This window comes from Rattus norvegicus, chromosome 5 (genome assembly GCF_021556685.1).
Source record: "Rattus norvegicus strain SHRSP/BbbUtx chromosome 5, alternate assembly SHRSP_T2T, whole genome shotgun sequence".
Taxonomy (NCBI): Eukaryota; Metazoa; Chordata; class Mammalia; order Rodentia; family Muridae; genus Rattus; species Rattus norvegicus.
The window spans coordinates 30,818,996-30,833,176 of record NC_141538.1 but is presented as its reverse complement, the minus strand read 5'-3'; the positions used below and the strand labels follow the sequence as shown (position 1 = coordinate 30,833,176).

General features: G+C 39.9%; 1 protein-coding gene across 5 annotated transcripts in view; it reads right to left on the bottom strand.

The window, feature by feature from the left end:
- Rbm12b (RNA binding motif protein 12B) overlaps positions 1 to 12,017 on the bottom strand; it is a 62,974-nt gene extending 50,957 nt beyond the window's left edge. Inside the window, exons 1-3 of one of the 5 annotated variants that reach the window (XM_087548797.1) lie at positions 11,978 to 12,017; positions 7,098 to 7,147; positions 3,532 to 6,583 (exon numbers count right to left, since the gene is read on the bottom strand). In XM_087548797.1, the coding sequence (XP_087404923.1) occupies positions 4,024 to 6,555 (2,532 nt within the window). In that variant the 5' untranslated portion in view covers positions 6,556 to 6,583; positions 7,098 to 7,147; positions 11,978 to 12,017 and the 3' untranslated portion in view covers positions 3,532 to 4,023. 5 annotated transcript variants of the gene reach the window in all.
- Between the last annotated feature and the right edge of the window lie 2,164 nt (positions 12,018 to 14,181).

The window sequence follows — 14,181 nt, the reverse complement described above, 5'->3', positions numbered from 1 at the left end:
ATTTCAAAGCATTTCAGATTTAACACTATGTGTGTGACACACAAACACACACACACATACCTTTTAAAGGTGCAAAAACATAAGTGAATGACAAAATACTCAATAAGTCCTTAATTTTTTCTAGGAAAAAGTTCCAGTTTTTGATTACCAGAAAAGGTTAGTTAATAATCATATGCCCTAATGCCTTAAGTAAAAATATTGCTTCTTTTACTTTTTAGTGTTTTCAACTAAAATTTAGCACAATAAAGGTATGAGGTACTGATAACAAGTTTTATAAATGTACATATAAATGATTACATTCTAATTTAAAAGACCACATTCAGTCTTTCTTGTTTTAAAACAAAAGTGATCTCACTGTACAGCTCAGTCTACCTGTGTAAGGCAAGTAATGTGTTAGAAATGTTCCCTCATCGTAGAATGCCATAAAGAATCAAACACACTCTACTGTCTTATCGACCCACCACTGCCGACATATATATACTCTATTGCTAAAGCTACAAAACTTTGTTATATCTGACCATTTTCTTTTGGTAAAGACTCATGCTTTTATGAATCCCAAAGCAATTATCAAAACAGAAAAGTTTGTTTTTGACAAAGTATTGTTTCTGAGAATACATTTAAAGTTCTTTCTAAGATCAAATGCTCTGAATGCTATGAAGCGCTAGGTAGGTATTAAGGAGTGAGGGTCTCACTGAAAGTTTATACATTCTTTTTTTTTTTTGTTTTTTGTTTTTTGTTTTTTTAAGTTTAGACATTCTTGGTCAGTATTCATTATTCAAATTAGATGTTAGGGGAAAACAGCTATGGTATTTCTGATGCTGCAAAACAAATAGAAACTTCTCTCCAGCATAAACTGACTCATCTATCAAGTTAATGTCCAATGCAGCAAACAATTCTGGGCAGTCGCTGCTATTCAGAGAATGTTCTAAGAACAAATGTGGTGATACAAGTCTGTTCTCCCACTACTTGGAAGCCAGAAGCAGGAGGATCACTTGTTATCCTTGGCTTCAGTGAGTTTAGGACCAACACTGTCTACAGGAGACTGTCAAAACACAAAGATGATGAACATCAAGATTCCTATGTAAACATGTTTATAAAAATAAAAGGTATATATCACAGTTTGAGGGCAGTGAGGCAAAAATAAAGTCATTGTATGACTATTTACACAACCAGTTACACTGTAACTGCATTAAAGAATGTGAGAACTGGACTGGTGGTTAGGACTAGTCTAAAGTGCATGGTGGGGCTCTGGGATTCATTCCCAGCCCCCCCCCTCTTCAGCACAAAACAGGAAAAACTCAACATGTTAAAAAGCCTACATCTCTAATAAAAATGCAGAATATAAAAATAAAAATGACAAGGTCACTGCTTAATAGGGAATAAGGATCAAAAAGTCACTGCTTTTTAACACTATTCTCAGCTGCTTGACGGATGAACATTTCTAGGACGGTTTTGTATTTCATACAGGACTAAGTTTATTTTCTAGATATTTTTACTATTTTCTATGTACATTCTCAACAGAAAAAACATATAACATGAATGCAAACTGACATTGGGTGTTGTAAAGAGAATACACTCCCAGCATTGCTGCTGTGGTAGACAGAAAACTGGCCATGAAATTCCTGAGGCTGGGCAATGAAAACATGAAGCTTCAGGACTATTCTCCCATGTGTCTGAAACAACTGTGTACAGTTAGTTCCCTAGAGTTGACAAACATGGAGACAAATAGGATGAGTTGATTTACTAAGTTCCACGGTATAAATATTACCTACTATCACGGCCAACCGAAGTTAAATCAACATGTTACTCAAGGCAGTATTAGAAAGAAATGTGCTTTAATATTTGCCAGTCTACTATTTAGGAAAGACGTTTTCTACAATAAACTTGTATAATGAAGCTTACAAAATAATAAGCCTGAAGCTGAGGGACATGGCTCAGTCAGGAACGTGTTTGCTGCACTGCCACAAGAACCTGAAGCTTCCAGGCAGCAAATACAGGAGGATCCTGGAGATTTAGGCCAGACCCTCCAGCAAATTGGTGAACTCCATTTTCAGTGAGAGACCTTGCCTCAAAAAAGTGAAAAGTATTTGAGCAAGACACCACCTTCAAGTTCTAGCCTCTGTATAACCACACCAATACATGTACAGTAAGCCTGATAACTGAGAAAACAGAACAGACACAGTACTTATTTCAAATCAAGGCACGGGACTGGAGAGATGGTTCAGCAGTTGGGGAGCACAAACTGCTATTGCAGGGAGGGGTTCACTTCCCAGCTTCCCCAAGGTGGCTCACAACTGCCTGTAGTTCCAGTTTCGGGGAATCTGATGAGCTTGACTTAGGTCCAAAGACACATGATGCACATACATGCATGCAAATCACTCACACACATAGAGTATTAAGTGCACAAAAATCCAGACAGAGCTTCTATTTACCAGGTCCTCTGTCCACCACTAACACCCCGCCCAGTCTGAGAAGCGATTACATACTCGATATTCTTTCACTTTAAGCTTTATCTTAGGGTCTCACTGTGTTTCCCTTAAGCACTCCAAATGCTTCATTCTACCTGTAAAAGCCTACGAGTTTGAAGACTATGCCTTTTTTTTTCCAACAAAATTTACTGATTTAGTCTAAGTAGGACATTTACTAGTAAAAACAGAAGCTTCACAGATTTCTTTACCTTACTGAAAGACTACTGAAAGTATTCTACACTTCTGCAATAGCTAAATGATATACCATATAAAAATAAATTCTCAGTGTGGAAAATGTCTAGGTGAAGGAAGTGTGTGAAACTGTTTCATATAAACTATAAAAATCATAAAATGAAAATGAATTTTGTTTTGGAAAACAATATAATGTATCCCAAAGGAAATTATAAACTCTTAAGTCACTTTCTCCTCAATTTAATGTTTTAAGTACTATAGTTTTTAATCATTCTTCAAGTGCAACATTAAAAGCAAACAGAATACTACTTATTTCTAAAAATATTTGTATCATGTTCTGAAAATATTTTTATCATGTTACTAAACTTTAAACTATCATTTACGAAAGGGACACAGTAAAAAATATTTATGGACAGGGTATAATCAGGGACCTGGTGGTGTTGAAATTGGTTAACTTAGTCTGACTTCAGGCACTTTAACTTCTCCTAAATTCATTTCTCATTTATGAAATAGAGATATAACAACATTAAGATCATATGTATAAATTGCTTATTTCCTAATATAAGCATCCACTGTCAACTATTTCCATTATTATGGACAAAGATGATCTAATTGAGTATAAGCAAAAAAAGTATCAAAAAGTCAAAATTCACTGAGAAGTCTGCATTTAGTTAATCTATGCGTAACTACAAAGTTTCAAAGCTAAGATGAACACAATGAACCACCAGTAAGTTCTTCCTAGAAAAATCGTTTGTCATATTCTTCCCAGCCTCAGATTATTTTACTGTCTTTGTGTTAGTCTAGGCTAACCACATTTTACCAAGCAGTAATTCTTTGTTCTTATTCTTACACAAATAGAAGTTGATAAGTATTTCAATTGCAATTTTATCTTTATTAAACTTTTGAAACTTGTGAACACAAATATTGAAGAACTTAAGTAAATTTCTTTCACAGTAAGTTCATTTTCTGAACTATTTAGAGTTTATAAGAGACATTAGCATGATATCTTGACAAGCAGTTTTACAGGCAATTAGAAAAAGTACCAAACCCGATTAATCACTCAGCCTTTATTTCCTTATATAGTCTGAGTAAAAGATAGTAAAAACAAAGTCAAAGATTAATTTATTCATAGCATTAATGAGAACAGAAAATTTGTTCTATTCTACCTGCGAAAAACAGTATATGTAATTTTAAATTAGGGGGTAAATGCATGTCCACTTGAAATAAAAAGGAACCCGGATTTGCATAACACCTTTTTTTTTCTAATCACACTTTAAAAACATTTTTTAGATAATTAAATTACAAAACTATACATTCACTGAACCAATACAGTAGAAGAAAACTGTTTACTTAAAAAGACCCTCTAAAGCAAACTGAGCTTAACCTTGCGGGGACCAACTGGTCTACCACTTAGATCTTTAACAGCAGCTAGAGCTTCATTATAATTTGTCATAGCAACAATAGCTTCTCCTATAGGTAATCCTTGCTCATTGTACTGTAATGAAACAGAACCAGGTATGACTTTATAACCATGAAAAAAGTCTAGAATTTCATTAGAATTAGCTTTGAATGGAAGATTTGAGATTTTTACAGGAATTATTCCACCTGACCTACAACTTAAATTTAAATCAGATGTAACTTTTGCCTCTGAAAAACTCCCTATGTTATACTTTCCAAAATCAAATTTGCCACCTTCTAGGTGACCAAAGTTCACAAAAGGATGGTGACCTCTGAAATCAGATGAGGTCCAAAAATCCTCTCCAGGAAGTCTAAACTTATCAGAACGTCTAAGATCCCCCTCAGGAACTTCCCTGTGGTCTTCCAGACACACCTGCCTAAAGTCCTCATCAGTGGGACATCTCAAATCTTCTTGGGAGGTCCTGAAGTCCTCATCAGCAGGGTACCTAAAATCTTCATCTGCCACATGCCTGGAATCTTCCTCTCGGGAATACCTGAAATGTTCATGGGGTGGCTGTCTAATGTGCTCCTGATATGAACGCCTGAAGTGCTCCTGAGATGGCCGTCGGAAGTCTTCTTCCCAAGGGCATCTGAAATCCTTCTCTGGTAGCTGCCTACAATCTTTTTCACGAGACTGCCTAAAATCATCTTCCAGTGGCCATTTCCAATCCTCAAGGGGCCGTCTCCAGTCTTCCTCCCTAGAGCGCCTGCTATGTTCCTCCCTGGGGTGTCCATAGTCTTCAGGAGAGTGCCTGAAGTCCTCAGGAGAGTGCCTGTCAGACTGCTGGAAATACCCTCGGGGATGCTTGAAATGACCCATTTTCCTGAAGTCTTTTGGCTGATAACGAATGCTTTCAGACTGGCCAAAGGACTGGCCTGTTGCCAGTGGATCTTTTAAGTCAAACAGACAGGAACAGTCATCTCCATCATGTGACCGGGAGCAGGCTTGTGTCTTCTCATTTGACATCCAGGAAAAATTTACACCAAACTCCTGCATTTGTTCCTCAGATATAAGTCTTAACAACACCTCTGTCCCCAAGAATCTCTGCCGGTTCAAACGTTCAGCTTTCATGGCCTGCTCTTCTGATTTAAATCTCACCAGTGCTTCTCCCAAACCAATTCCCTTGTCATCACAAAGCAAATAAATGTCATCCTCAACAAGAGAAAAGTCTGCAAAGAACTTCTGCACTTCACTTTTTGTAACATCAAATGGTAAATTTCTTATATATATGCACAGCTTCTGACCAGAGCCAGGGAAGCCTTCTTCAGAGTACTTTTGTGAAACACGTCCTGGCCTCTCTTCCTCTAAAGACTCTGGTCTCTTCTTTTCATAGCATTCAATGATTTTCACCATTTCCTTTCTAGAAATTGGATCGATAAGAACTGGACGATATTGTAAAACAGTCTTATGCAAACCCAGGGCAGTGTTATAGTCTTTTTGATTCTTGAACATCACAAAGGCATACCGCGTTCTTCGATCATCTTTATATAAAAACTTAATCTGGTCGTTACTCAGGTCAGTATCTCTAAAGAGATACCTTAGATCTCTTTTGTTAGTATGTAAGGACAGATTTCTTAAGTGAACATAAAATCCAAGAGGAGAGCGAGAACGTGTTCTGGGAGACTTTGAACGAGACCGTTTCCAAAAGTACCTGTCATTTAACCTCCTTGAAGGAGAATGTTCTTCAGATCTCTTATGCAGGGTGTCACCGCCCTTGCTTGCAGTACCACCAAATTCAATCCACTGTTGTTCTGAACCCTGCATGACTTCTATAAATCTGGAACCCATGAAACTTCTATGGCATTTAAGACCTCCTGAAGCATCAACACATGAAGCAAATTTTACTATAGCATCGCCATTATTTCGCCCATCATGGTGTTTTAAGAGAATTACTCCATCTACACACAAACCAGAGAAAAAGACACGGACATCATCTTCATTTACTAAGTAAGGCAAACCTCGAAGGAACAAGTAAGGATTCTCAGCCTTCAGTGGCCTGGTCTTTCTTGGCCTCAAGTCAAGTCCTGTACCATTTATATGAAACCCAGCATCTGGATTAACTGCAGAGCCATATCCAGAATAACGTTCCTCTTCCTTCAGAGCATCGATAAAATGATACATGTTGCCAACCCCTGAGGCCTCAGGTCCTGGTCGCCCTCTTCCTACACGAGCACTTCTTTTCATGTCTATGGTCTTCTGCATTTCTACCTTGCTACTCAGAAAAAGCTCTACAGACGAATCCTTGATAAACCCTCCTGAGCGACTTATGGCACGTCTTGCGTCTTCATCCGTGGCAAAAATTATAAAAGCCTCCCCAGCTTTCCCTCCAATCACATGCACTCCTCCATCAGGAATAGTCAATCCCTTGAAGAAGTGACGGATGTCCACAGGACCCGCAATAAAAGGAAGCCCCTGTAAACGGATGACTACAGCCATGCTGAGCTCAAGCCACAGCAATAATCACCTGCAGACAAAAAGGTACACATAATAGCAAGGCTTATTTTTGCAGCACCTTAGCACAAACTAGCTTAATAATTACCTGATTCTTCAGCATTAGTAAATGGAAAAGGAAACAGTAGTCCACAGAGAAACCTGCCATCTCCTCTAATTGCTAAAACAAATGCATCTTCTCCTATATAAACACACAAATAAACCAACTGCCTTAAACATTTCACACCGCCTATCCTATTCATTAGGAACATCAAAAATGTCAAATCTTCCTTTGTAAGTCTGCCAAATGCTGCTGCACAACAAAGCCAAACCACTTTCAGACTCTTTAGATCACTGCCTCCTACTCATCTGTCTTTCACTAACCACAGTAGAGTTTACATAGTCAGAAAAGCCAAGTATGGTCAGAATTTCTGCTCCTGCTATTCAGCTGGCCACCGTGCAAACAAAAGAACGACGAGTTCAACAGTCCAATAATCTATCAGATTTTGTCACACTTCTGTGCAAAGCCTTACACTCTGGTGGCTTACCTTTTCCTTTTATTTCTTGGAGACCTGCTTACTCTGTAAAAGCAACTTAACTGTGGAAAGAAAGTGAAATATAATTAATCTTTAAACTCGGCAATCTATCTATCTCAATGCTGGATATCCATTTCAGAATTACCTATTAAAGTGAAACCATATAAGGCATCACAATTACAACCATTACAAATGGCCCTTTTTGTCCATAGGGAAATTAAGTAACCTTTGGGAAAAGGAAGCATAACGCCAGAACAGACAACTGGGAGGTATAAGAAATAAAAACTTTGTGCTGAAACTTATATTACTTGGTTGGAATCAGGTTGAAAAAATATATAGTATTAGACATTTTGAGTGTAGTGGCCTTTACATGTGTGACTATATCAAAGTCCATTGAATTCTATCATTAAATAAAGTCCAAGTTTATGACATGCTGATATACTCAAGTTTTACATGTACTTAAAATCTGTTTGATAAGTAAAGCATCAGTTTGAAGACAGTATTTTTAAAGGGCTTACGTCACTTCACCTAATGGTAATATAAGCATGTAGTTCATACTTAAACCCAACTCACATGTCAACTCACATGCCATTCTGCACCCTTCCAAAGCATAAAACTCAAACCAAGCACCAATTCAAAACAATACAGCGAATGAAAATACTGAAGCTCGAAAACTCTCAGTTACTATGCAATGAATCCAAACCAGTGCATACCATTTGGATACAATTTTAAGTTCTACATATCACAAAGACAGGAATATTGTCATTATGATATAATTGAGGAAAATACTCTACCATCCCTAAAGTAAAACTTAAAAGAAAAATCAATGCCACTCATTTTGTCTGCTTACAACAGTCGGTAGACTATTAAAATTAATCTCAAGCTTACACAAGCACCCACACTGTATCAACTTTGAATTTAACTATTCCAACAGACACTTTTAAAAACCACTATCCCGCACACTCATTTAAGAAAACTTGCTTGTAGCACTTTCACAGTCAACCAAATAGTATTTACCAAATAATTTTTAAACGTGCCAAATTAATCATTATAATTAATATTAAAGTGCAAATAAAATTTTGGGTTCCCTTCAAGTTGAGTAGAACTACCTCCAAGTTTGGAAGGTTGTCTTTTAAAACCAGGTGGGCAGGGTCTACAGATTAAATGGTCAAAAAAAGTTAATCACTAAAAATAATGGTACTGGCTTATGCTCTAAGATCAAGAATCGACAAATGGGATCTCATAAAACTGCAAAGCTTCTGTAAGGCAAATGACACTGTGGTTAGGACAAAATGGCAACCAACAGATTGGGAAAAGATCTTTACCAATCCTACAACAGATAGAGGCCTTATTTCCAAAATATACAAAGAACTCAAGAAGTTAGACCGCAGGGAGACAAATAACCCTATTAAAAAAAAAGGGGTTCACCCCAGTGAACTAGATTGTTGGGAGGAGGGCGGCAATGGGGGGAGGAAGGGGAGGGGAACATCGATAAGAAAGGGGAGGGGGGAGGGGGATGTTTGCCTGGAAACCGGGAAAGGGAATAACACTCGAAATGTATATAAGAAATACTCAAGTTAATAAAAATAAAATAAAATAAAATAAAAAATAAATAAATAAATTTAAAAAAACGGGGGGGGGTTTCAGAGCTAAACAAAGAATTCACAGCTGAGGAATGCTGAATGGCTAAGAAACACCTAAAGAAATGTTCAACATCTTTAATCATAAGGGAAATGCAAATCAAAACAACCCTGAGATTTCACCTCACACCAGTGAGAATGGCTAAGATCAAAAACTCAGGTGACAGCAGATGCTGGCAAGGATGCGGAGAAAGAGGAACACTCCTCCATTGTTGGTAGGATTGCAGACTGGTACAACCATTCTGGAAATCAGTCTGGAGGTTCCTCAGAAAATTGGACATTGAACTGCCTGAGGATCCAGCTATACCTCTCTTGGGCATATACCCAAAAGATGCCCCAACATATCAAAAAGACACGTGCTCCACTATGTTCACTGCAGCCTTATTTATAATAGCCAGAAGCTGGAAAGAACCCAGATGCCCTTCAACAGAGGAATGGATACAGAAAATGTGGTACATCTACACAATGGAATATTACTCAGCTATCAAAAACAATGACTTTATGAAATTCGTAGGCAAATGGTCAGAACTGGAAAATATCATCCTGAGTGAGCTAACCCAATCACAGAAAAACACACATGGTATGCACTCATTGATAAGGGGCTATTAGCCCAAATGCTTGAATTACCCTAGATGCCTAGAACAAATGAAACTCAAGACAGATGATCAAAATGTGAATGCTTCACTCCTTCTTTAAAAGGGGAACAAGAATACCCTTGGCAGGGAATAGAGAGGCAAAGATTAAAACAGAGGCAGAAGGAACACCCATTCAGAGCCTGCCCCACATGTGGCCCATACATATACAGCCACCCAATTAGACAAGATGGATGAAGCAAAGAAGTGCAGGCCTATAGGAGCCGGATGTAGATCTGTCCTGAGAGACACACCCAGAATACAGCAAATACAGAGGCGAATGCCAGCAGCAAACCACTGAACTGAGAATAGGACCCCCGTTGAAGGAATCAGAGAAAGAACTGGAAGAGCTTGAAGGGGCTCGAGACCCCATATGTACAACAATGCCAAGCAACCAGAGCTTCCAGGGACTAAGCCACTACCTAAAGACTATACATGGACTGACCCTGGACTCTGACCTCATAGGTAGCAATGAATATCCTAGTAAGAGCACCAGTGGAAGGGGAAGCCCTGGGTCCTGCTAAGACTGAACCCCCAGTGAACTAGATTGTTGGGAGGAGGGCGGCAATGGGGGGAGGATGGGGAGGGGAACAACCATAAAGATGGGGAGGGGGAGGGATTAGGGGGATGTTTGCCCAGAAACCAGGAAAGGGATTAACACACGAAATGTAAATAAGAAATACTCAAGTTAATAAAAAAAAATAATGGTACATACTACACTGGAAAATTATTGAGGTTTGCTATTAAAATCTTTCCAGTACAAACAAAAACAACAAGAAAGCAGAACGAAGCAAAAAACAAAACAAAACTGTGAGCCTGGTTTCAACAAGCCAATATTCACAATCTTCAACAAAAACTATAAATGGCTCCTTCAAACTAGTCCACATCCAAATTCCAAGACTCCTGTGAAAACTGACTTGACTGCTTTCCATTTGGTCTGTCCTTAAACTTTTTCAATTCCAAAGGAACTATATACCCTGAGAACCAGAAGTCAGCTACAAATAAATTGAGACATTCAAGGAAATAAGCACATACCGAGCTTAAAATGCTTCTCACAACACATCTATGCTTAAAAGTCACTTTTTCTATGTGTCTTAACTAAAACCATCTTCATTAAACAATTTTTCATGCACAAAGCTATTGAATTCCAATCCTAAAAACCATAAGTTCATTCTAATTTACCAAATAAAAGCTAATGTTTAAATCCCTTTGTCCTTGCCATAGTAGGGTAAGGTATCATTTACCCAGTCAGTAACGTCCAGGAAAGCATCTCAGAGACTCAAAGTTGCACAATTTCCTTACAAATTTCCAGAAAGTCTATTGACACATTTAGCCTGCACCAAAGTCCAAACACAAATTATCCTTCTTCTAGTTTTGAATGCCACTGCACAAATATCCTGAACAACACAATAACCGTGTTGTTTGGTGATCCTGTTACTGTCAGGCCTCTATGAACTGCTGCTATGAAAAGGGGATCTCTAAACATTCATTTAATGAGAAACATAACTTAAACAACTTTACTAATTTTACCAAGCCATCCTTCCATTTACATCACCTCAAATAAATGCTCTTATGTGTGCATCTTTTAATCACAACTCAGAGGAAAACAGTAGACTGAACTTAAGAGCTATAATTCCAGCTCCACTTGATTTTAACCAACAGTCTTTTTCCAGACTTGGCAAGAGAGACAAAAGTTTTACTATGCGCCTCCAACTATGTCTTACTGCCCAGCATTAAGAACCATTAAAATCCTAAGTAAGAATTTTCCTTGCAGAAAATCTACCTCAGTCCACAAATTTTCTCTGATAAAATCTGCTTTCTATGATGTAGATGTTTAAAATAAAAAAGCTTCAAGACCACACAGGGCCATAACTCCGGGTCAGGAACTCTTAAGTGAAGAGGATTCCACAGGTCACACACTTCCCACGTCAGCCATCATCATCGTCAATGCGGAGATCCTTCGAAGACAGATTCGACTTTGTCCACGCTCCCAGCGATCAGAGTTTCCTCTTTTTTGCGCCTGGCCAACTTCCTATGTCGGATCCGACACTGTTCCCAGATTCTGTGCCAAATCGGCTTTCAGATTAACCAGAACCGCCCAACTAGCGGTCCTTTGCGTTCCAAGGTCCTGAGGGCAAACGCGCCACCTCTACTCCCCAGAGGGCACTGGCTCCCAACCTCACTGAACCGCTCTGCGCACCTCCAGCCCGAGAAAACCGGCCTGCCGGGCTTTCCCGCGCCTCATCTAACGTGGACATGGCAGCGAAAAGAAACACCTAAGCGATGCTCCGAGATTTTCACTGTCAAGATCCCTGGAAGTGCACACACCGCCACACGGAGGCTGACAAGAGGAAGTCAGGGGTCAGACAGCGAGGCCCTAACCGAACTGGCTGCGCTCACCCCCAGCCCTGCATGCCTGCCCTTCAGGCTCTCACCCCCTCCCTGCCTCCCTGCCCGGCATCCTGAGAAGTGCTTCGCACTGCGCAATGACCACACACCCCACAAACGGAGATTGGGACGCTCTTCCTTGCAGCCGCATCCACAAGGCCAACTAGGTCCCAACAAGGCCGGGGGAAAAAAGGAGACCACACTCCCCTCCTTTCGGGAGAAACCAACCTACCGTTTTTCTCACATGCGCAGTCCAGGTCCAACCCGTAGTCAAGTCCCTCGGGAAGCGCATGCGCATAAGCTTGGCTCTGCTTGCTGAGTGAGGAATCCTGTATCCTGGGTAATGTGGAGCTTTTGTGCATGCTCTATCTGTGTCCCAGCCAATCCGTGAGCCCCGACCCACCCCTTAAAATTTCCAATCCGCGGAAGGCAATAGGAAAAAGTATAATAAACAAACAGGTTTCTTTTCAGAATCAGGAAAAGATGTGAAAGATTAAAGCTGGAGATTTATTTACCCTTCACTGCTGCCGTTTCTGTTAGACCTGCAGAAAAAATGACAATTGCAGACTGATAAAAGGCTGCTGTATTTAGAACAGGCCTGCTGGCCGCTTTGCCTGAAGTCCCTATTACAGAAAGCAGCCCCTCTGGCTTTTGACTGAGCTGTTAGATCTGTGTGACTGGTCCCATCAAATCACACCTTGTCATTTCTCATGTGGGAGGTTTTGGGGGAGGGGAAATAGAGGTATCTTCTGGGGAAAGGAGAAGAAAAAAGACGGGAGAAGAGGAGAATGTTTTTTAATTAGGCCCGTGTCCCATGCACGAACAACATTCAACAGCAGTCATGGCGTACTCCCAAAGGTACAGACACAAGAGTGACACACACACATACACAAGTTGAAAATATGAATCTGTTTGGCTAGAAAACCATGTAAGTAGGTAGTGAAAAGAAAGGAAACTATAGGAGGGGAAAAGGGAAAGAGAGATTAGAATAGATGAGGAATACGTGGTTCTGAGTTAAGGCTACCTGTAGTGATTCTCACCCACATTTACACAAATTTCAGTCAAGACTTAATGAGAACTTAATTCACCTGGACCAGAACGCTCATAGACTCTCAACACACTCGACAGGCATCGGCAGCCTCCAACTGCATTTCTTGTTGCTCTGGGCTGAATATTCCCCTTCAGTTAACACACATTCTTCCCAAATAGCATATCAGAGTAAATGCCTGCCATTTCTGTCATTGTAATATAAAAAAGGAAAGTTCTTGTCAAAGTTGTTCTCATTATTGAGGCTAAACATTTTTATACACTGATAAAAAGTTTTCAGGACAAAACATAAAATTAAGTAACCACACTTAACTAGGGAGACTCTGATCCTTTCCAGGCATTTAGAACCATATATATTTTGCAGACAGGCTGAAGGAATGTCTTAAAAATTATTGGATGCCCAGCCAAGGGTAAGCAAGAGTAAGTGACTTTCTGAGTTGTCACGTAGGCTCTGTTTTAAGGTGATTATGTCTCTCTTGGTTCAGTTAAACCTTGTGAACAAAAAAACCTGTGCTTTCAACCTCTCCACCAAGCACAAGGCCTAGTCCAAACCCATTTCTGCTATTCCTCCCCACCTTAGCAGCTAAAGCACCTGTTTTCCACACTGTTGACTTTTACTATAACTCTCGTGCTCACATGATTTACTTCTGCATTATAATATACAGATTTTTTAAATCTGAAAATTTTTCCCTTCCACTTACTCAGCATGGCATTTGAAAACATTTCTCACTTGTTTTCATGTCGTTGTCTTAGAAAGCCACCAGTCATGCTGGATCCCCCCCCGCCCCCCAAACATGCATGGCTTGTTTCGTCTCTCCTCCTTTCTTTGCTGGCTCTGGGAAGGAAAGAATGTCCCCTGTTGTAATGGCTATTCCTGGCTGTCAACTTGACTATGTCTGGAATGAACTACAATCCAGAACTGGAGGGCACACCTTTGATCCTGATCTTGAGGATGGAAGGAATGGCTTTCTGACCTGGAGCTTGGCATGGAGATCGTGAGGCATAGTGGCCATGAAAAGCTTAGGTCCAGGCAAGGTTGTACACACCTTTATTCCCAGGAGACTAAAGCAAGGAGATCTCCCAGTTCAATGTCAGCCTGGGACAAAACAAGTCCCAGATCCAGGCACAGTGATGCATACCTTTAAAATGGACCACATCTTCCGCTGGAGACTACATAAGGACATTGAAAGGAGGAGGATTCGCTCTCCTTTGAAGCTTGCATTTACTTGCCAGCACTTCTGTTGGAATTTACTTCTGCAGAAGACCAGCTGAAACAGCCTCATGGGACTGAGCAACTGCTAGATCCTTACACTTCCAATTCACAGCTGACCACTGTTGGAATAGAGACTGTCTGTCATCGCAACAAATTCCCTTAATATATAGAGACAG